At 40.8% G+C, this 21323-nt stretch overlaps 2 protein-coding genes and 2 long non-coding RNA genes across 5 annotated transcripts in view; 1 reads left to right on the top strand and 3 right to left on the bottom strand.

Annotated features, from left to right (window-relative positions):
• GNA14 (G protein subunit alpha 14) overlaps positions 1-4481 on the top strand; it is a 195727-nt gene extending 191246 nt beyond the window's left edge. Inside the window, exons 5-7 of the mRNA XM_080820526.1 lie at positions 148-277; positions 3022-3175; positions 3847-4481. Of these exons, the coding sequence (XP_080676652.1) occupies positions 148-277; positions 3022-3175; positions 3847-4037 (475 nt within the window). The 3' untranslated portion in view covers positions 4038-4481. The remainder of the gene's footprint in view (positions 1-147; positions 278-3021; positions 3176-3846) is intronic.
• Positions 1364-6396, bottom strand: LOC308353600. 2 transcript variants are annotated; one of them, XR_013967792.1, is made up of 3 exons: positions 6305-6396; positions 5524-5946; positions 1364-2284 (listed from the first exon to the last, which is right to left on the bottom strand). It is a non-coding gene; the product is annotated as an uncharacterized lncRNA (long non-coding RNA). The 2 variants fall into 2 exon arrangements; XR_013967793.1 differs by having other exon boundaries at positions 1759-2288.
• Positions 6397-8546: 2150 nt separating this feature from the next.
• Positions 8547-14417, bottom strand: LOC308353599. The gene is made up of 3 exons (XR_013967791.1): positions 14287-14417; positions 12665-12822; positions 8547-8942 (listed from the first exon to the last, which is right to left on the bottom strand). It is a non-coding gene; the product is annotated as an uncharacterized lncRNA (long non-coding RNA).
• Positions 14418-18896: 4479 nt separating this feature from the next.
• Positions 18897-21323, bottom strand: part of VPS13A (vacuolar protein sorting 13 homolog A) — a 236683-nt gene continuing 234256 nt past the window's right edge. The window contains exon 72 of the mRNA XM_080820523.1: positions 18897-20307. Coding sequence (XP_080676649.1) covers positions 20257-20307 — 51 coding nt within the window. The 3' untranslated portion in view covers positions 18897-20256. The remainder of the gene's footprint in view (positions 20308-21323) is intronic.

Genomic DNA, 21323 nt, shown 5'->3' with positions numbered 1-21323 from the left:
CAACACCGGCGCCTGAAGCCCCCTTTCCACTCTAAAACTTTATCGAAGATCCTAAGGAGTGCTGACTTCCACAGTATGATGATTCCTGTCCATCTCCAAAGAGCCACGTGTTCCAACCTTTGGATGCTCTGTGTTTCTGTCGAACAGGATGGTAGATGTTGGTGGCCAGCGATCTGAGAGACGGAAATGGATTCACTGCTTTGAGAGTGTCACCTCCATTATTTTTCTGGTTGCGCTGAGTGAATATGACCAGGTCCTGGCTGAGTGTGACAACGAGGTATGCTGGGTGGGGAGGGGTAGCTGTGTGTTTGCAAGAAGCCAGCCCGCTCTGGCATTAGGTTCTGTTCTTGAGGTTACACTATTTTGCTATTCCAAGTGTAGTCTGTGGAATTAGGAGGACCAGCATCACCTTCGTGCTTGTTAGAAATGCATGCCCAATTGACCCACACTGAATTAATCAGAACTTGTATTTTAACCAGATTCCAGATAATTCAAATACACACGAAAGTTTGAGAATCACTGGCCTGGAATTCCCTGGGGATCTTTAAGAGGAACTTGGCACATGGGTCCAACTGCAGACTCTGATTCAGTTGGGGTGGGGGTGGGCTGAGCCTGGGATAGGATCTCAGGTGCTGCCAAGGGTAGAGCCTCCCAGAAGCACTGGTTCTCAGTCTTGGCTGCATGCATATTGGAATCCCCCGGGAAGTTTCCAGAAAAGACCATCTTTTGAAGTCACAGTAGAGATTTGTATTTCTTGGGTTTGAGTTGGGGGTATCTTTGCCAAGCCCCTCAGAGGTGCTCATGCACAGCCAAAGTTGAGCAGTGCTCTTTCTCATAAGCATGTGGGAACAGGCTTCCCAGTCTCTCCACAGGGCTTCCAAATGAGGTCCCTAACTGAGCTAAGCAGTGGTGTGAGATGCTTAGAGCTGTTCCGATGCTTCCCGGCCAGGCATTCCACATCCTCTGCAGAGCTGCCGTAGTGCCAGCTGTGGGGGACTGCAGCAACCACATCTGCCCAGAGCACGAGGACAGCCGTCGCTGTCCCTTCTCTGGGAGGTGGGGCTGTGCGATACCACTGTCCTCCCCCTGTCTTTTCCCCAGCCTTGCAGGAGACATCCTGACCTTATAGAAAAATGCCTTTTCCTTCTAGGTCATGGTAGTAAACCAGTAAAGCATTCTGCCCAGGATTAGGCAGTAACTATGAACAAATTATATTTTGGATTTCTCGAGAGCAGGCTTTTCTCTGAGGAGCAGAGTTACATTAGCTAATTAGTGAAGGATTAGCCCATTTACTAGTCTCATTGTATAAAGAAGAATCTTGGCTGCCACCCAGCTTTTCCAGGAGGGACTTTTTTTTTTTTTTAAAAAAGGGAAAGGCTTCAAGTTATCAATACGAAAAATGAGTTCCAAATTTGTCTCAGGATTACTTAATGATGTTTCTCCGGAAACTCAAAAGATTATTCAGGGGCACAAGGGACCAATGCCTCAACCCAGTATGCTCACAAATTAGACATTTTCTCCTCTCCTAAAAGCCACAAGGTATTTGGGAGAGGAATTCCCCTCCAGACTTGCCCCCCTGGGGGTAGATATGTGATAGGTACACTGGGCTTACAGGAATTGTTTCTTCATGTATAGCTGATCCTTGAACAATACAGGTTTGAACTGCCCAGGTCCATTTACACGTGAGCTTTTTTCCTGATAAATATGGTACAATAAGTGTATTCACCTTAGGATTTTCTTCATAACATTTTTTTCTCTAGCTTTAGTGAAAGAATATGGAATATAACATCCATTACACATAAAATGTGTTAATTATTATTGGTGAGACTGGTCAACAGTAGGGTATTAGTAGAGTTTTGGGGGAGTCAAAAGTTATATGCACATTTTCGACTGTGCCAGGCGATCAGCCCCCCTAACTCCTGCGGTGTTCAAGGGTCAACTTCCTTGTAGACCATTATTGATAAGACCATAATAAGTTTTTTTAAAGCTTTAAAAACTGAGGGGTTACCTGTCGGGTAATGAATTCCAGATCTTAACTGCCAAGAATGTGCTGCATAGAAGAATGGGCCCGGGTATGCAGGAGTTGCAGGGAGACAGACTTATCCCTCTGGAGTGGGTGTGCAAGGCTTTCACGTCTTTGACCGCTGCCCTCTATAAAGGGAAGTTCTTATTTCTTTACTCTTAGAAATCCTTGAGAGCAGGCGTGCCTGGCTGGCTCAGTTGGTGGGGCATGTGGCTTTGATGTCAGGGTATGACTTCAAGCCCCACAGTGGGCTCTGCAGAGCTGACTTAAAAAATAAAAAAAAAATACTTCAGAGTACAATCTAGAACAGTTATTGTCACCAGATTTCTATGCGCCCTGTGTACTCTCCCTAAATTAGGAACATTTGATATATTCCTGCCAATGTCTATTGTTAAATTTTTACTCTTCTTCTACATAATTTGGGCCAGATCCTACTATTACACGGACTTGGGACCTAATTTAAATTATGAGCACTAGTATGTTCATCCATAAAATGGGGACCCTGCTCCCCTAGCAGACCTCACCTGTACTACCCACCTGTAAGTTGCGGCCCAGGGAAGGTGCTCAGTAGCACCAGTCCCAGAGGCCCCTTCCTCTTGTGGTCTGGAAGCCCACCCCCAATTCCAGTGGGTGTCTCAGGTCTACGTTATGCATTTTCACCACTTGGTAATCCCAATAATTTAACAGAAAATTTTTGCCAAATATGGGCATGAACCATTTTCCAAGTTTCACAAAAGCCTTATATTTTGTGTGTGTATTTGGGGTGCTGCAGGAGAACAGACCCAGGAGGGGGTGTTTGGGAGAACGGAAGGGGGGTAAAGAGAAGCTCAAGGCCTGGTGTCCTGGGGGCCGGGGGTGCCCTGTGCTTACCAGCTTCAACACGGAGAGTGGTGTGGCAGCTGGGCCAGGGGACACGTGGGTGGTACCAGCAATCTGGCGTGGTGCTTCCAAAGTATTGTTTTTCTTTATTAACCCTAAGCCCCCTGTTTCTCACTTAGAACCGCATGGAGGAGAGCAAAGCCTTATTTAAAACCATTATTACCTATCCCTGGTTTCTGAACTCATCTGTGATTTTGTTCTTAAATAAGAAGGATCTTTTGGAGGAGAAAATCATGTACTCTCACCTAATTAGCTACTTTCCAGAATACACAGGTAAGTAAGTGTCCCTCTTGTTGACCTCCCTGGCATCCGACCAGCGTCCGAGCCCAGGGGCCTCCCCGATCTGCCCCTCGCAGACTTTCTCATGGAAGCTCCAGGTGCACGGTTCTCTTGTTGCCTCAGCCCCTCCACACATGCCAAGCCCTGTGAACCCCACCTTGTCCCTCCAAGACCCAGCTCAGGCACATCCTCTTTGGGGAAGTCCTGCTCACGCTCCCCCCACCCTCATCTGCACTCGAGGGTGCCTCGAGTGTGCCTCCCGTGTGCTCCCCTGGCCTTCCTCACCTGCATCGGCCGTGTGGTGAGAACCCTCACACTTTAACATCAGACCTGGGGGCCCAGTCCCAGGCCTGTGCTCTTCCTTCCCCTGCTCCTAGTCCACTTCTGTCTGTCTGAGTGGCCCAAACCAGAACATGGGGTCACTGTTTTTCAACAAATTGCTTTAAAGTACACTTTTTAGATATCAGTGGACACTTTCAAAGTTTCTTTTACAGGTTCATTATGAGCTATAAAAGAAGTTAGCAGCCCAGGTAAGCTCTTCTCTAGGAGTAAGATCACTCAGAGAAGGATCCCAAGTGCGAACAGGAGTATCATGAAACTTGACTGTGGGGAGGACCTGGGGTCTAGGAGCTTTCTTCATTTCCTGTCCCTGCTCTCTTGACTAGGACCGAAGCAGGATGTCAAAGCCGCCAGAGACTTTATCCTGAAGCTCTATCAAGATCAGAATCCTGACAAAGAGAAAGTCATCTATTCTCACTTCACATGTGCTACAGACACGGAGAATATCCGCTTTGTGTTCGCAGCTGTGAAGGACACAATTCTCCAACTCAACCTGAGGGAATTCAACTTGGTTTAGAAGCTGCCACCCACTCCTAGCCCATCCCACAAGACAGGATTTGCAAGTTCCTCCCGTTTTATCTGCCACTGCTTGTGACGTCACCCACCCAGCCATGTAGGCCCCAGGGACGGGTGATGGACTGTGTGAGATGCTGGAGTTTAGCCAACTTTTTCAAAGTCTTTGTTTTTGTATTTCTTTTCTTGACTTTTGGCTATGAGATTTTGTGTAAGTTTTGAATTTGATATTTTATAGAAATTTTAAAAGCCACTGTGATTTACTATGTTGTTGCTTTAAGTTAAAGGGTGTTTAATAATAGTCCTTAACACAACCTATAACAGAAGGGTCTGTTAATTTATAGATCATGCCTTGAGACCTCTAAGATTAAGTTGGGTGGCGTTTTTTTGTTGTTTAAAAGTTAATGGGTTTGAAGCTTTTTATTAAATCTTGTAATTTAGAGATTTTAAGTTGAGTGGTTTTCTCTCTTCATGCTGAAGTATGCATTTAACATGCCATCAAAGATTTTTTAACAGTTTTTTTGTGTGTTAATTATTTCTTAAGCCAAATTAATGACCATATCAGTGTATCTTAGTTTTGCCATAATTTGATCACCATTCAGTCAAAGCTGACATAAATGGGCTCTAGACAGCACAGATGTTGTATTGGTGAAAAATGTGTGTGTGTGCATGTGTGTATATATGACTGATATATATATATATATATATATATATATATATATATATATATATGTCTCTGGCGGTCTTGTAAACTTATAAAACGGCTAAAAGCCTAAATTGTTTAACAAATGTAATGTCACCCCTGCCAAAGTTCTGATGGCCACCACAGATTTGGTGTTGGAACCATGGATTCTGTGCCTTTCTGAGGAGGCTAAGAATATACCATTCTGCCATTAGCATTGGGTTATGTTGTGTTTCCTTGTGCTCATGGTTGATAATAAACTATGAAAGTCACAGCATTTTTCTAACTCAAACTTCATCCCTCTAGGGGAGGAAAAATAAATTTCCTTTTCCCTTCTAGGTTCCTGGCTGGGACCCCCACACAAAACAGATTAACGGAGGCAGGGGGTGGAACCACATTAGTTTAATACTATGTATGTCTCTGTGTACAGGAGAGATACGCAGAAGAACTGAGTAAGTCCCAAATAGGCCAGGTTCTCCCCTTGAGTACCTTTTCCAGCTAAATATGTTGGGGGAGGAGGAGTCGCCTATGAGCAGTTAGCCCAGTAAACACGAGTAAGGGTGTTAGGATGTAGAGTGCTCCTTCTCTCTCTGGCACAGAGCGGGAGAGACCCTTACAAATGGGGAGTTCCCTTATCCATGTCAATTTCCCCCATGAAAGGGTAGCTCTTGCCACATTTTCAGAGCATTTGCTGGCTCTCCTCTTTCTTAAAAATATTTAGCTCAAAATCATCCTTATGCCAAAGAGGTATATTTTGGGGTGCCACTGTCTGCTCCCCTTTGGGTCTGCCTTTGAAACTTCAAATTACCTTCACAGTCCAGAAGCTGAGTGGATTGACAGACTGTTCCGTAGTTTCATGGAACCAGTCTCCGTCTTGCAAGCAGGTCAGGTTGGCTCATTTCAGGAGCTGGAGGGGCAGGTGGAAGCCCAGTCAGGCCTCTACAGTGCAAGCAGGGATTTAATCAGCATTTCTATGGGGGGAAGGAAAAGGGTAATGGTTGGAGCAATCGTGCACTGCATCTCTGTCCTGAGGGCAACCAGTCAGAAGATTTCCACATGTTGGGGTCAAAGGATCTTCTGCAGCGTGAATGTCTCTGTCGTCAGGTGTTGAGGTCAACTTTGGCCCATGAGGTAACAGGCACGAAGAATGTAAACATGAGCTAGTGGGGCATTTCTATAGAGTTTATAGCAGGTAATTCACATTCAGTTTGCAGGGCTTGGCTCCACACTTCTGCAAAACATTTTGAAATAACTTCTGTAAATGACAAAAGACTTAGAAAATGGCCAATATTAAAGATCTGATGAGAGTTCATGATAATGCAGCTGACAAGGATATCTGGTTACTTCTGTGACCTACATTTTAAGGTAACTAGAATTATAAGTGATAACATTACAGCATGACGTATCAAATTTCCAGGAATTTCACGCAGTTTGTTTTCAGTGACTCCAAGTCAAAAGTAAAATTGGGAATGTTACTTTGAGGAGGTCTCTAGCAAGATTATGCAAGGAAACTAGAAGAATTCAGGATGAAGTCCATTTACAGGTAAATAATGAAACGTCAGACAACACAACTAGAGTCTGATACTCACAAGGGTGTAGTAGAGTTTCCACTGAAGCATCATCTTTCTCTGTAATCATCCCCACTTCTGCCAAAGATAACAAAATTGCACTTGGCCTGATTATTTACATAACAAGAATAGTGGTTGACCATATATGCTCTTTGAAATTTTGGAACTTACTGGAACTTATCATAAGGAATCTCAGATTGGAACTTACCCTCATGTTGCCTATAATAGTACCTATAGATTTAGGTTAGTTCCTCTCTTCTTAAGATGCCCCCAAATATTCTATGGTTCCTGCACCTGCCAGAAAGTAACCTTTCTTACTGGGTAAGGCTGCCTGGAACCCTGTAAAGGGGCCGTATCAACTCCATAAAGTCAAACTAACCTTCTTAAAACTGCACAGTCACGTCTGATTCTATGGACATTCTCAAATATGACAGTCCACTCAAAGTCTTGGTAGTATAACCAGTGTTTCTAACTGCATCCTCTTATAAGAACAGATGCTTATTGAACTTTACAAGTAACCGTATTGCCATGGAAATAAGAAGGGTCACTATGAGTTTCCAAATTCTAGAGGGACCAGGTAGGGAGAAAAAATAATTGTTTCATTTTGTTCATTAATACATACTTTACCAAACTGCTGTAAGTCATAGGTAGCTTAAGAAAAAATAAAAAGCTTTCCCTTAAGTCTGGAAATAACTAGTATTTCAAAGTCATAAAAATTAAAATCATCCTCATTGGTTCATTCAATCACATGTAATCCTTGCTTATCTTGATCTCTTATTAGCAATTTTGTAATTCCACTTTTTCCATAGAGTTTTAGAAGTTCAATGGTATGACTTGAAAGTTATCAGAAGCCTGTCTTTGTCAGAGTTCTTTCCATGAATCTCCTTGAAGATGAAGCAGTTTTGCAAAAGCAGAACGGTAACTCCTATAAATAGCAAAACAGTTTAAAAATGGCCATGGTTAAAGATCTAGTGAGAGTTCACTATAATGCAACTGATAATAAGTAGAATTACAAGTGGTAACAACATAACAGATTTCTGGGAATTATAATTTCTGGAACATTTATGTTAATGACCTGTATCCATACAAATACACCCGAAGCAAAGGTTAGTATCTCTTACTTGGGAGTGCTTCCCATGTAATTTAATAGAAGTCTAATTAGTTTAATAGTTGTTTTTTTTTGTTTGTTTGTTTTAGTTTAATAGCTCTTTTTACAAGGAAAGAGACAAATCTTGAGATGTTCTAGGGGCCCTCTGGAACATCCCTAGTTATTTCAAGGTCAAAAAGACTTCATTTAGGGTGCCTGTGGCTCAGTTGGTTAAGCAACTGCCTTCGGCTTGGGTCGTGATCCTGGAGTCCCGGGCTGAGTCCGAATCAGGCTCCCTGCTCAGCGGGGTGTCTGCTTCTCCCTCTGATCCTCCCCCCTCTCATGTTCTCTCTCTCTCAAATAAGTACATAAAATCTTTTTTAAAAGACTTCATTTAGAATTTGAGTTTCAGCTCTTCAAAAAGCTCAATGAGTTTTGAATACTTGACCAGAATTTAGAAACAATACTTGATTACCTATTTTAACCAAAGTGACAAAAGATTTCAAAGGCAAATACAGAAAGTTACGTGGTTGTGAGCAAAACTGGGCTCGTACTCTTGAGAAGCCTGGGTTTTCTTAAGTAATCAAAAAATTGATGATAAAGGTAACATGAAACACAGGAAATTATTTCAGTAAAACACAAAATCTTTTGCTTTCCAGTCAGCTTGAAAGGTAGCGAAAAATCTTTCACGGTTTTTATCAGGAGCAGACCAAAGTCGGAAAGAACTTTGTCTTTTTGTTACCAGCTAGAACCCAAGGCCTCACCGTTACAGCCCCTTGCTCGTACTCACCGACCTTTTTCCTACGTTTTCCTACGTTTCTCCTTAAGCTCTTCTTTCCAGTTTGTTGACTATGCTATTGGCAGAGGCCAATAGCATAGAGAAGGTCCTGATAAGACCTCCAGCAGGCCCACACCACCCAAACCAGTTTGAGCTTAACCCCTGGCTCGCACCTGGGCCCTTGGACCACGGAGTAACCTCTCGAGTGACCAACAACTACCTACACCTCGTTGTAACACTAAAATCTACACCTAACGAGGAGCACAACCTCATTTACATAACATACAATGTAGTGTAGACATCTTTCCTTAAGGTGCTTGCGGGATTCTCATGCCTGCCTCCACATCTGATGACAAGAGATCTGTCCCTTTTAGAGGAATTTTTTTTTTTTTTTTTTTAAGATTTATTTGAGAAAAAGAGCAAGTGAGCATGTGCCCATGAGCTGGGGGATGGGGAGGGGGAGAGAAAGAATCTTAAGCAGGCTGCATGTCCAAAGCAGAGCCTGACACAGGGCTCAAAATCACAACCCTGAGATCATGACCGGACCTAAAATCAAGAGTCAGACACTTGACCGACTGAGCCACCCAGGTACCCCAAGAGATCCCCTTTTTAAAATATTCACCCTAACCCTAAAGAAAAGGAACCCATGCACACTTACTCAGGGAGTCATAGCTTTGGAGGTTATGCCCTGTGAACTCTTTTTTGCTGCAAATTTTACTTTGTCCAACAACCCAACCGGGTGTACTGTTTATCTTGACTGGCCAAGGAACAAACTCAAGTTGGTTCAGTTACACCTTCAGGAGATGGAAGAAAACCAAGTTTTAGTTTTATTCGAGTATACTATTGATACTAAAGTTTATCTTTACACATGTGTGGATTCATACCATTTTAGCTAGCTTAATTACACACGGTTTTCTCTTTCCAACTTTCTATATCCAATTCATTTTCCCTTACTCTCCTCTTTCCTCTTCGCAAACAACTTGTTCTACTCCAGGACGCTACTCTTCCCTGTAACAAGAATGCATCTTTGTATCTCATACCTTTTCTGAACCCAAACCATATCTTACTTTCCTTGCATACAGAGAGGTTTTAATTACGTATGTTAACGAGTATTCCCAACCCTCTGAAACCTTAATTTCTAGAACTAAGAAGCAGTTATCAATTGTAGTTTGGCAAATTTATGAATACATTCCATAATTTCTAGAAGCATATGCTGCTTCATAGTATAATTTTTCAGTGTGGTACAAGATGTTTACTAATACACCCAAATATATTTAGTTTTTCTGTATTAAGCCAAAAATATAAAAAACCTACATTCAGTAATGTTCCAGTATTTTATCATATTTGGAAGTTTAGATATTCCAATGAATTTCCATCATTTAACTTGGGAAAATTTTATAGGTTACAATTACCAAAAAGATTTTGAAAGCTATTTTAAAGCTATTTTAAAGATTTGAAAGCATATCTTCTATGTCATAAAACATCACTGTTGAAAATTTCATGTATAAACTTTAATCCCACTTAAATCTACTTAGTTCACTTGTTCTTAATCATACTGAGATGACTTCTAAAGACATTAAGGTCATCACTCTTTTAGTTTTCTTGCCGACAAGTTTTGTAACAGAGATAACAGGAACTCATTTGACTAATAAACCAGGTAGAATAAAAGTTGTATGTCTGCACTACATCCAAAACTGACAATCCTGAAGACATACCTACTTCAATTAAACCAAATTACACTGACTTTTACTTACTGAATATTTTTCCAGATCACATGAATTTGGAAAACATTTGGGTTAATTTCTATATTTCTGAGTCTAGAAATGCTTAACTCACATAAGCAGTTACTTCTGAGCCAATAAGAGTAGAGCTAGTTTACAAATTAATTTTGGCAATACCATCTGGAGGTTAAAAAAATATATATTTTTTCTTTTTTTTTAAAATTTGATAGAGAGAGATCACAAGTAGGCAGAGAGACAGGCAGGGGTGGGGGTGGGGAAGGGGGAAGCAGGCTCCCTGCTGAGCAGAGAGCCCCGAGGGGGCTCAATTCCAGGACCCTGAGATCATGACCTGAGCGGAAGGCAGAGGCTTAATCCACTGAGCCACCCAGGTGCCCCTCCCCCCAAAATATTCTATCTATAACACACACAGACACACATAAACATAGATACAGTGACTTTATACCTGTCATTGTAACATTTTAACTATGAATCTGGTAAAATAAAACAAGTCAGTAGTTTATAAAAGAACAGCTGGTGGGGTCAGGTCATGGTTTGGTTTGGCTCAGGTCATGGTCTCAGGGTCCTGGGATCAAGCCCTGCATCGCCCCTCGCCCCGCCCTGCCCACCTCTCTACCTACTTGTGATCTCTCAAATAAATAAATAAAATCTTAAAAAAGAAAAAAAAAAAAGAACAGCTGGATCCAAACTGTGTTTCTGGCAGATGGAATGAGTTAAGTTTACTTATGGCTAACTCAGAAGGCAAAGGCTTTTTTACTGAGATTTGTATGGAAGCCACTTTTTTAAAAAATTGTGCCCGATTTCCAAAAAGCTCCTTTTCTCCTTCTAATGAGAATCATCTCCCCAAAGTCTTCATTTTGAAGAGATAGCTCTCAGGTCCTAGTGAAGATGGGGGTAGGAAATACACATCAAAGGAAAAGGGAAAGTATCCAAGTTGTCTCTAGGGGTCCTGGGGCATATTTGCCTTCTACCAAAAGTCTAGAGTAATTACTATAAAAATTTTTCCTTTTCTCAGGTACAGGACAATTCCATTTCCAATATTCCAATCTTAAATAGTAACAGCAAGCATTCTGAGATGAAGAGGGGAGGTTTTGGGATTGGTAACGATGGATGGACTTTGTAGTGCTTCCAGAACTGCATTTCTAGTTTTGTAAAGATTTTTAAGACAAAAGATGGTATTTCTAATTCCTCAAAGAAGTAGAGGAGCCTGAATGTATTATGGGGCTGACATACCCGTCCAACTACATTATCTTCAATTTGCTTTTTTATATCCTTATTGGGGAAGATTTCCATTCCAGCTAAGATGGAAATCAAGAGTCCTATGTCCAGGAACTTCAGGGCTTAACACAGGATGCCTGTGTAAAGAGTATATGAAGCGTTCAACAAGAACCTCTGAATCCTCTCCTCTTTTGAGGGCAGACTCCAACCTGGGACCAACTCACTTTACTGTGAAAAGACCTACTATTGCTTTTATCAGTCACTGTACATCAGCCTTAGCCAATCCATTTCCTGAGCGTTTACAGGAAGGTCTGGGAGAAATTCTGGTCATCCATTTCCTCTGTGAGGGGAGCCTGCCCCAAGGGCCTGGCTGGGTTGTCTGATCACTGCCGTAAACATGGGTGAGAAGAAGACCCCTGAGCAGCCAATCGAGGACCCTGTGAGTGGAATTGTAAACGGCCACAGATCTACCTCTTCTCTAAATCTCGTAGAAATCTTCTGAAAGTGGAGATAAAAAGCACTTTGCAATTTCATCTTGTTAAGAGAGTCCTTGAGGCTGATGCTATATTCCTTCATGTCCTCTTTTCAATCTCTAGATACCAGTGAGATCATTCTCTAGATACCAGTGAGACAACCATTTAGATTGAGATCTAAACAATTTTTTTTCAAATATTTAAATCTTTCCAATTCAAATGATCCATCATCTGGCTATTGATGAGTAGAATCTTGTATTAACCTCCAAAGGGACTCAAGCTCATAAGCCTTTTTTATGGCTTAACCATGGATTCAAGAGGTACCCCCTTTGGGCAGACAAGAGGTATCCTACCCTTTGCTGGAAAAGATGCAGTCCTTACAAATCCAGGAAGTTCACTGTTAGGGTTAGCGTAAGAAAGCAAAGACCTTCCCTTGTCACAGGCTATAACAATGATGTAGTGAAAGGATGTCTCTTGTCTCCCATGAGAACGTGAGATACCTCCAGTCCTAGACACGCTAATCTGTGATCCCGGACACATGCTGCTAGAATGGGACTTTTCTAGCACCGAGACAATGAAGGTTGAGAAGACAGGTCCCTTATGGACTGGGAACCCCTAAGATAAACTCCCCTGAGAGCTGGCACAGTGGGATAGAGAGAACACTGCTTCTCACTTCATGTCCTGGATCCCCAGCCTCTATGGCTGGCTGTCACGTATAAACCCATACTTGCATCTTCCCTCTAGTGGAGACCGGGGAAAGTATTGTCACTGGTCAAAAAGCCAACCTCTCCAGACACAAAAATGAAGGGAAAATGTCTGGCCTATCATTCTCCTCTTCCCAACAAATGACACACAAGAGACGACAGAAAACAACGACCATCTCTGGAAAGAAAGGGATCAACAGAAAACAAGGGTACTCATAAGAAGAATCTTTACCAGAGTCTCTATACACAAAGAACTGTTCATACAAATATTTTCTCCCGCTAATGGAAATTTGTAAAGAATGAAGAAGGTGAAATTTTCCCTTCCTCTCTCAACCAGGCACAGAGAGACAGCTAGGGGAGCTATGTTGTTAAGGCCTCTTACCCTTTGCCAGCTTCTGCCAGTTTTCCAGGATCCTGTCTGCAGGCTCCAGGGGGAGTACGCTGTTCCAGCAAGTCCATGATGAGTCACCAATCTGTAGGGGAGGAAAAATAATTTCCCCTCTTCTTTTCTAGATTGTTGGGTGGGATCCCATCCCTGTACTAAAAGATAGATTAACAGGAAAAAAACAGTTTAATAACATGAACACCTTCTGTAAACATGGGAGAAACCCAGGAAAACTGAGTAACCCTCTAAAATGGGCCAGGCTATATCACCTTACTTTTCTTCCCACATGAGAAAGGTGTTGGGGGTGGGGAAGGCCAATTATGGGGAGCTACAAGGAAGTGTATGGTAAGGTCGACATGCAGATGTAAGTGGGGCTCCTTCTCCTCTGATAAGCATTTCCTGTGATTGAGGGTCCTCCTTCTTTTAATACAAAGAGGGAGACACCCTTACAAATGGAGATTTGCTTATGAATTTCCCTTACAAAAGGTAACCTCTACTTTTCCTGTGTCTGTTGTTCCTTAAAAACAATTCTTATGCCAAAGAGGCATGTTTGGGGGCATAGTCTACTTCCCTTCATCCTCCTTTTTGAGGTCTTCTGCATTCATCATCATGTTGTGTTGGGGTTCCCTTAGTAGCTGGCCCAATAAAGCAGAAACAGAATCACCTGGGAAGTGTAGAATACTCCAAACTAGAGGCCCAGTGCGGCTTTGTGTCTGCTTTTTATTTGAAGGTCGGAGCACACGTACAAAAACATACACAGTACAGTGACTCAGGGATTTAAGGTGTGATGGGTCTGATCTCCAATCAGTCTGGGAAACATACTCCGATAGTTACGCCTGTTACGGAACAATGTGTCAGCGCTCCTTTAACCATACTGAGCCTTTTCATTAGCCAGTGAGAGCACAGACCACCTCTCATTCTGCTGGGCACGTGCAAACGTGAAGCTGGTAAAGAGCAGAAGAGCATCACTGCTGGGAAAAAGAGGAATTATTCCTCCAGCTCGTGGTTTTACCACAGCAACACTAAGCTGTAAAAACCAACCTTCCCTCAAGAAATGAATGCAAAGCAACAGTTTTTGTGGAACCTGCCAAAATGCTAAAAATTAGCTGGAACTGTGAGGGTCTAATAAAAGAAGAGCCAAGGTATCTACCTTTGCCCAACAGAGCACAGGGATGGGGAAGCAGCTCTCAGGGATATCTAGGAACAAACAAAAAGGAGAGCCATAGGGAGGAGGGGAAAGACAGAGCATACTGAAGATTAGGAACTGCTTCTGATCATGACTGAACTTACGCTAAACGCTCAATACCGTCCGTAATCAAGGGAATTAATATAGGATTTCGTTTTTTAAGTTCTTGCTAGCACTGAATTGTTATTTTTAATTTACCTTCAGCTGACACAGCATGTTAAGAAAACGATGGGCTTTCAATCAGCCCAGTAGCAGGAAGGCTATCCAATAAACCAGAACAGAGAACAGTAATAACAAAGTATTTTCTTAAGTCATGCAAAGGCTAAACTCTCCGTATCAGAGGCAAAGTAATTATCTCTGCCAAATATTAATTAATTATGCAAGTAAAAACATTCTCTCCTACCCCTTCCTTCAAATTGTGCCCATTACTTACCCAGGAAACGAGCCATTAGAAGTTTGCTGAGGTTGAGAGGCACAGTCTTGGTGCTTTGCTTAACAATTTACAAAGTATTAACCAGCAGGTTTTTAGTTTGCAAGGACCATGCTGGGCTGGAATGCTGTCTTCTAGAAAAATCAGGAGTTTAGTCAATCTGTTTGTTATTCACATTTATGTAGGCCCCCAAGAGACAGAGTTTAGAGAGGTGAGGGAAGACTTACTGGTAATGTTTCTGGTTCTACCCAACAACTAAAAACAGAGGCAGACTGAAGATGAGAAAATTTTACTTGACCCGTTTTATTGGAAAAAGTATACACTACACCTGAGGAGTCATCTGACCAAGAAACCTCATTCTACCAAGGGCAAAAATTAATGATTTTTTTTTTCTAAGGAAAAAAGTCATTAGTGAGTAGAGCTAATCAATTTTCAGGAAAAAGAAAAAAAGACCAAGTTCAATTTCAAGAGGAGGAACTTCGCTATAAACGTTTTTGTTTATAAATTATCAACATTAAAAAAAAAAGGCAGAGACTGTAACAGGCAACTGGTCTGGAGCCCACATTAGGCGTATAAGGAACACAGAAGTGAAGGAAATATTGCAGTGATGCAGAAATAGATATGTTAAAAATTAACATCATCAATAACCATATTTTTATCAAAGAACCATAAGCATCCCAAAGAAGCACAGACTATTTGGTCAACAGAAAAATTAGTAAGGAAGTATTAGTAAGGAAGTGCATAGTCCCTGAAAAATCCATTTTCCTTTGTCTACACATATTCACACACAGAGATGATCATCTTTCTAAAAGTCTATAACAATCTACCCAACCTTGAAAGAAGCCCCAGGTACGATTTGTAATAGTTTGTGTATAAAATTAGTGGTACTCAGAACATTTCAATGTAATCTACATTTTTGAATGTTTTTCACCCCTTAAATAGAACTTTTGGGTAGCCAATGGAACACCAACAGTATGATGACATAATAAGAGACAGGGGGGCTTTCCAGCACGTTCTAGGTATAGTACTGATTGTTAGACTTTTTAATGCGGAACTCTTACGGGATTTCTTGTTATAGGACCTCACTGGAAGGGACCCATTTTTGAGGTATCAGAACAACACGTAATGAGTGTTCAGTGACAGGGTTTTCAGATCGACAGATCATATCATAGTGGGTACTAAACTAGAGTACGTGTTCATTTATATTGTATAAAGTCATAAAAAATTTTAGTACACACATACCAAACTATAAAATTTGAAGTCACATTTGTTATGTAGCTCTTTGGGAACCAAAATGATCAACTTTTTTTTTTTTTTTTGAAAATGCTATTATGCTTTTAAAAAAGAATCCATACTTCTAAAGTAAAACTTTTTTTTTTAAGATTTTGTTTATTTATTTGACAGATCACAAGTAGGCATAGAGGCAGGCAGAGAGAGAAGGGAGGAAGCAGGCTCCCTGCTGAGCAGAGAGCCCGATGCGGGGCTCGATCCCAGGATGCTGGGATCATGACCTGAGCCGAAGGCAGCGGCTTTAACCCACTGAGCCACCCAGGTGCTCCAAAACTTTTTTTTTTTTTTAATGACATGGCACAACTTTTTTTTTTTTTTTTTAAACAAAACAGGAAATAAAGTAGAAAAGGTTTCAATTAAAGAAACACGAAGGTGGTGTGTAACAGAGGAGGATCCAGCGTCTATCTCAGTCTGTGAGGTGGCCGGCTTGCAGAATCACCTTGAGACAAGTATTCCTTTATACCAATTGTGCCAGAAAGAAATGCATGAGCGAAGGCCTTCATTCACAGTTGTATTGGCCAATGACCAAAACTACAGAGTCAACGAACCATACACATTTTAACTGATTAAACACAGCTTGACTGGTCAGCATCAGCAGTCAGGTAGAATTTCAAAGCCCTGGGTGAAGGGCCTTCTTTGAAGGCATGTGAAGGAGCTACAGGGGATACTGGGCAATAGCATGAAAAAAAACTGAGACTGAATGAATTTTGTCCTGAACCTTGAATAAGGAATGCAGGTTATTTCTACCCGGAATCTACAGAAGGGAGGAAACCCACTTATTTCACTCGACTGCACGGCACTGGCGTGTGTATAGCACCTTCCAGAGAACACGTACTCTGACCCTACAAAAGTGTCACCTGTAGCTAAGCTCCCCATTTTTAAGGGCCTTTACCAGCCTCCAGTGAATCACACAGATGGCGGATGAGCAAGCTCAGAAAAGGAGAGAACTGCTGTGCCCCATCCTAGTAAGATGATTAGTGGGAGACAGGTTGAAATATCTCTGGTTAAATATCTCTATTAAAAGCCTGTGGACTTTTTGGGGTGCTGTCTGCAGATCTAACTTTGCTTTTTCTGGTACCTGAGGGCATCTGATATACATCAGGAAAGGAAAATATCTCATTGCAAAACAAGAGCCATCCTTTCTTCTCCCTCCAAAGAAAAAGACGGTGCTCACAATCTGAAGATACCCTGAGTTGTGGATCTGCTGCTCCTTCTCTAAGGCCAGGTTCCACAACATCCAGATTGTTCCAACCATCAGTGTGTGGCCCACGCCTCCCACAGCAGTGGTTCTCAAGGTTTTTTGTTTTGCCCTTTTAAAAAAAAAAAAAATGCAATTCACAATAGAAAATAAGATTTTCTATTGTGACAGAGTACACGTAGTGTATAAACTATTTAGGAAACATCTCAGGAAACAATTTAACCTTGTTACATGCAATGTTCTCTTATTTTCATTTCTATTCCACTTTTAAGCTATGCTGGCCTTGAGATGTGAAAGTGGTTTTATGGCCCAGTAATGGGTTAAGAACCTACAGCTTGAAAACCACTGTCCTTGAGGATTTGGACTGATCTTGAGAAAAGGTAAAACGCAATGGCCTCGGAACCCAGACAAATTTCTCTCAATTATGTTGGCAGGAACAGGAAAACATCCAGTTCCAAATGGCTACTTCTATCTGCAGTGACCGGGCACCCAGTTCCAACTGCTATAGGCAAATTAACCTAGCATCTTCAGTCCTGGCTTTTTAATACAGGGGCCGTGGCTTGGCCTGAGGACTCAATTAACACTGGCAAGTGATGACTGAATAACTAAGGTGCAGAAAATTCAGCACTGAGTCTTTATTTTTTTTAATTAGACAGGAATAAAATACTATGATATTTCTAAGAGATAAGCTAGATGCATATATACCCACTGGGAAAATTTACTGTTATTATCATCATTAAAACACAAGAGAATTATGATGGAAATAATTAAGAAGGAATTCCTAACTTATTTGGAGGCCACAGGACGGTTTAGTCATGGGTTAGGATTGTGGTGGAGGGTGGATCAGGGAAGGACTGCCTAGAGCAGCTAATGATTATTTAGGGACCAGAAGATAACTTGGCTGTGTTAAATTGAACCTGGGGGAAATCCCAAGGTCTTGTTAACTCTAGGGAAAAAGCAGCCAGTACATACACAGTAAGAGGGAAGCCAATGGAGAAGTGAACATGTTCTTGGGTTCAGTCATTTTGTAAATGTAAAGAAATCAGAAGCTTCTCAGTGGACCAGAAATCAAAGTTGCTATTTCTAATGATCATAATTTTTCGGAGGAGAGTTGGCAGGGAACAGATAATCTGTGTTGGGCTTTACACAATCATCACAGACAGACTAGATGCTGGGCTAGAAATAAGGGGCTGGGGCTCGAGCTAACTACATGGGGAAGGGACACAATACTCGGGATCTCACTCCGTAGCACCCACCAACCGACCAGGAGTAGATTAAAGCTCTCAAACAGAGATCCATTAAATGTTAAATAGAATTCAGGGAAGATTATTTTCAAATAGAGTCAGATTATGGACTCTGTAATGTTCAAGAACATAGACTCAAACACATAATTATAAAATGTTGTGCTAAAAAGACTGGCTCTTCATCTAGCGATCTACCGATGTGACTTATTTAGATGAAGACAACCTCCTAAGAAAATTGATCAACGACTCTTCTTGTAATTGTGGGTCTTCCTACTCTAGAAACAAAGTGACAGGAGGTGTTGATGGGTAGACCACTTCTCAAAAATAAAAGATATTTCTAGGTCCTCACTGGTAAGTAAACCCAGGAAAAGCAGGCAGGCTGGCTTTGCACACGTACTAGTCACAAGACCCATTCCCTGCTGCTCTCCAGAGGATACTAAAAAAATCTTTGCTTACTCTTTTTGGCTCTTCTCCTTTACCATGGAACACCAAAGAAGTTATGTGTCTGTATCTTTTCTGAGAATGAAATCATGAAACTGTAGTAGGTAAAGAGGTATTTGGTTAATGGCACCGAATGGAACTCCAGTAAAGCAACATTTCAAATGGCGACAATCCAACGGAAGTTTTCTGGCCACTACTTTTGGTTTTAATTTTAATGTATATGAAATCAGAGGAGCTGAGCAACAGAGAAAATGTCTATGTTGCTCTGAACCAAAGTCATGGGAGTATGCACTACCACGGGATATGAAATTTGCTATCTTTTGATTCAATTTATGTTCCGCAAAGAAAAAAAGCATCCTGAGGGAAATAACTGATAATAAACAATGTGTTTCTACAACCTCAAAGGAAAATCAGTAGGATTCAGACAGGAAGAAATACAATTACAGTCTGGCATGCTGTTTATTTTAGCTTTTACAACAAAGCAAGGGTTTGAGGACCCTGAGAAGAATTTCACAATCACTGACTATACAGAGTCTCCAATCCCAGAAACAGTTTATAATAATTTCATGGCACATACGACATGCATCAAATACTCTGCATTATTCGATAACTAAATAAGACACGGGCTCATTCTCTTCATGGTTTCACAATCATATATTCATCCCCTTTTACTTGAAAAAGTCCATTAATATTAAGGTACAAGGATCTTGGACAAAAACCAAGAAAAAAAACCTGTGACCTTTTTTAACGAATGCATAGCCCATGATTTCTGTCCTGACAAGCTTTCAAAAGTGATTCTCATTTAAATAACTGTAGAGAAAGCACAGCAGCAATTCCCAATCTCCTGTCAACAAAACAGGTAATTGACACTTCAGGGTAGAGACATTTACTTACAAGAAGGGCTGTCTGTTCTGAAGCATAACTTGTATGTCAGATGGTGGGAATTCTATTTCATACTATCAGTGAATGGAGAGTTGGTATTATTAAGGCTTCAGGAATTTTCCATTAAAGTCAGCAATCTGTTAAAAACGTGACTTGGGTAAACCAAGTAGACCCCATGAAGTTGGCTTGAGGAAGTATTTCTAAGGCTTCAAAGTTCTGAAAGGGGCTTTTCCTTTTTGGGTCTGACACTCATTTCTTCCAGCCTTTATTAAGATGAAGCTTGAAGGGGTATTATTCAATCTGTTTTATATTAAAAAAGGTTGTTTTCATAGTCATGCTATGGAAGTATAATTCAAACCCATCCTTTATTAAAAAAATAAGGAAAATAATACCAAAATATTTATCTGTAAAAAGAACTTCACGTTTCTAAAGAAACCATCACTAAGGTTCTCTTGATACCATTGAGGCTATGTTTGATTTGATCATTTTCCTGTCACTGATTCAGGGAGTCTGAAATAAGCATGATAGAAGTTTAAAATACAAACCAGAAACATTAACCTTAGCTCCATGGGGGGGTGCACAATATGGGCAATTTCTCCACACTGCAGAGAACCACTTGGAGCAAATATTTAAGATTCATAAAAGAAATGCTTCTTTTATAAAGTAGAAGAATTTTAACTAGATGCATGATTCAAGTTAGAAAACCAACTGGATCCTCACTGAGTTGAAATATTTTAATCACATGATTGTTTTACCTGATTGTAACCGATTTTGTGTGTGTTTTTGTGTTTTTTTTTTTTTTTAATTTCTTTAGTACTTGAAATTACTTCTGTACTCTACTTCCCAAACTGGTTGTGGAAGGTACAAGGTTGAAACTCTAATAATGTATTGTTGTGTCTCTTCAGGCAGTGTTCTCCGTCAGAATCTCGGGGAAGGTTCTCTTGCCTCTTCTAGTTTTGTGAGGATCCACTGTTGTGGGGAAATAAATCAACATTTGCTTATTTCAAGAACTTGCAATGAAACTCAAAATGTAATGAGTATAAATTTAGAAGGTGGCTTTCTATTTCGGTTAGGCATATACTCATGGCCAATAATTACATTCATCCTGCCTAAGACATTACTCGCCTCAGTTAAATAGTCCAGAAGTTCAGAGACAATGGTACCAGGTTTGATTTACTAATAAGAATAATATTTTTCTAAGTCTTTGGACTTGAATGTGCATCTTCAGAATAAGAAAAGTAAAATAAATCATCCTGAGAGAGAAGAGTCATTTGGCAGCCGGCTGAATAACTGTGGCATACTCTGAAAACTATCTGTGCAACCTTTCTTCCAACAATGTCAGTTCTGTGTCACAAACCTTCATGATTCCATATATAGGATTCTACTGCTGGAGGAGGAGTAATTACACAGAATTCTAGAGTGGCTAGCACGAGAGCAACCTCCTTGAGCAGTTTATGTGCGCTCATGATACAAATATTTTCTAACTTAAAAGGCTCTGAAATTGCAAAAATATAATGCAAATATAATGCAAATCTTCCTACCAATAATATCTATTACCACTGGGGCTGTGTAATGGATAAAAGCCCTGGAGGCAATATTAGGGTTATCCCATTATGAGAAGCTTCTGCAGAGGTCTATGTGCTTCTATTAACATAAGAACTTAGCGGGACTGTCTCTAAGATAAACAGAGAACAAGAACTGAGCCCAGTAGCCTTCTCTGGATGTTTCTGGGAGAGCAGGAAGATTAAAAACAAACCTTCTGGGATAAAATAACATGGTGACAGAGATTAAATGAAAAATGTATTACAGAGAAACTGAGAAAGGTGGTAATGAAAAATAGTCTTGAGGAAACATCTAGTTACATATACTAAAACCGTAAAAATACAAAAACAAAATTAAAAACAAAACTTATCTGCCTTAGAAAACAGCCCAACTTATTACATGCCTTTGAAATGAGAAGCTGCATCTGTTTAAGTAAAAGAGAT

This window comes from Martes martes (genome assembly GCF_963455335.1).
Source record: "Martes martes genome assembly, chromosome: 12".
In the NCBI taxonomy this organism is placed as follows: Eukaryota; Metazoa; Chordata; class Mammalia; order Carnivora; family Mustelidae; genus Martes; species Martes martes.
This window is presented reverse-complemented; position numbering and strand designations above follow the sequence as displayed.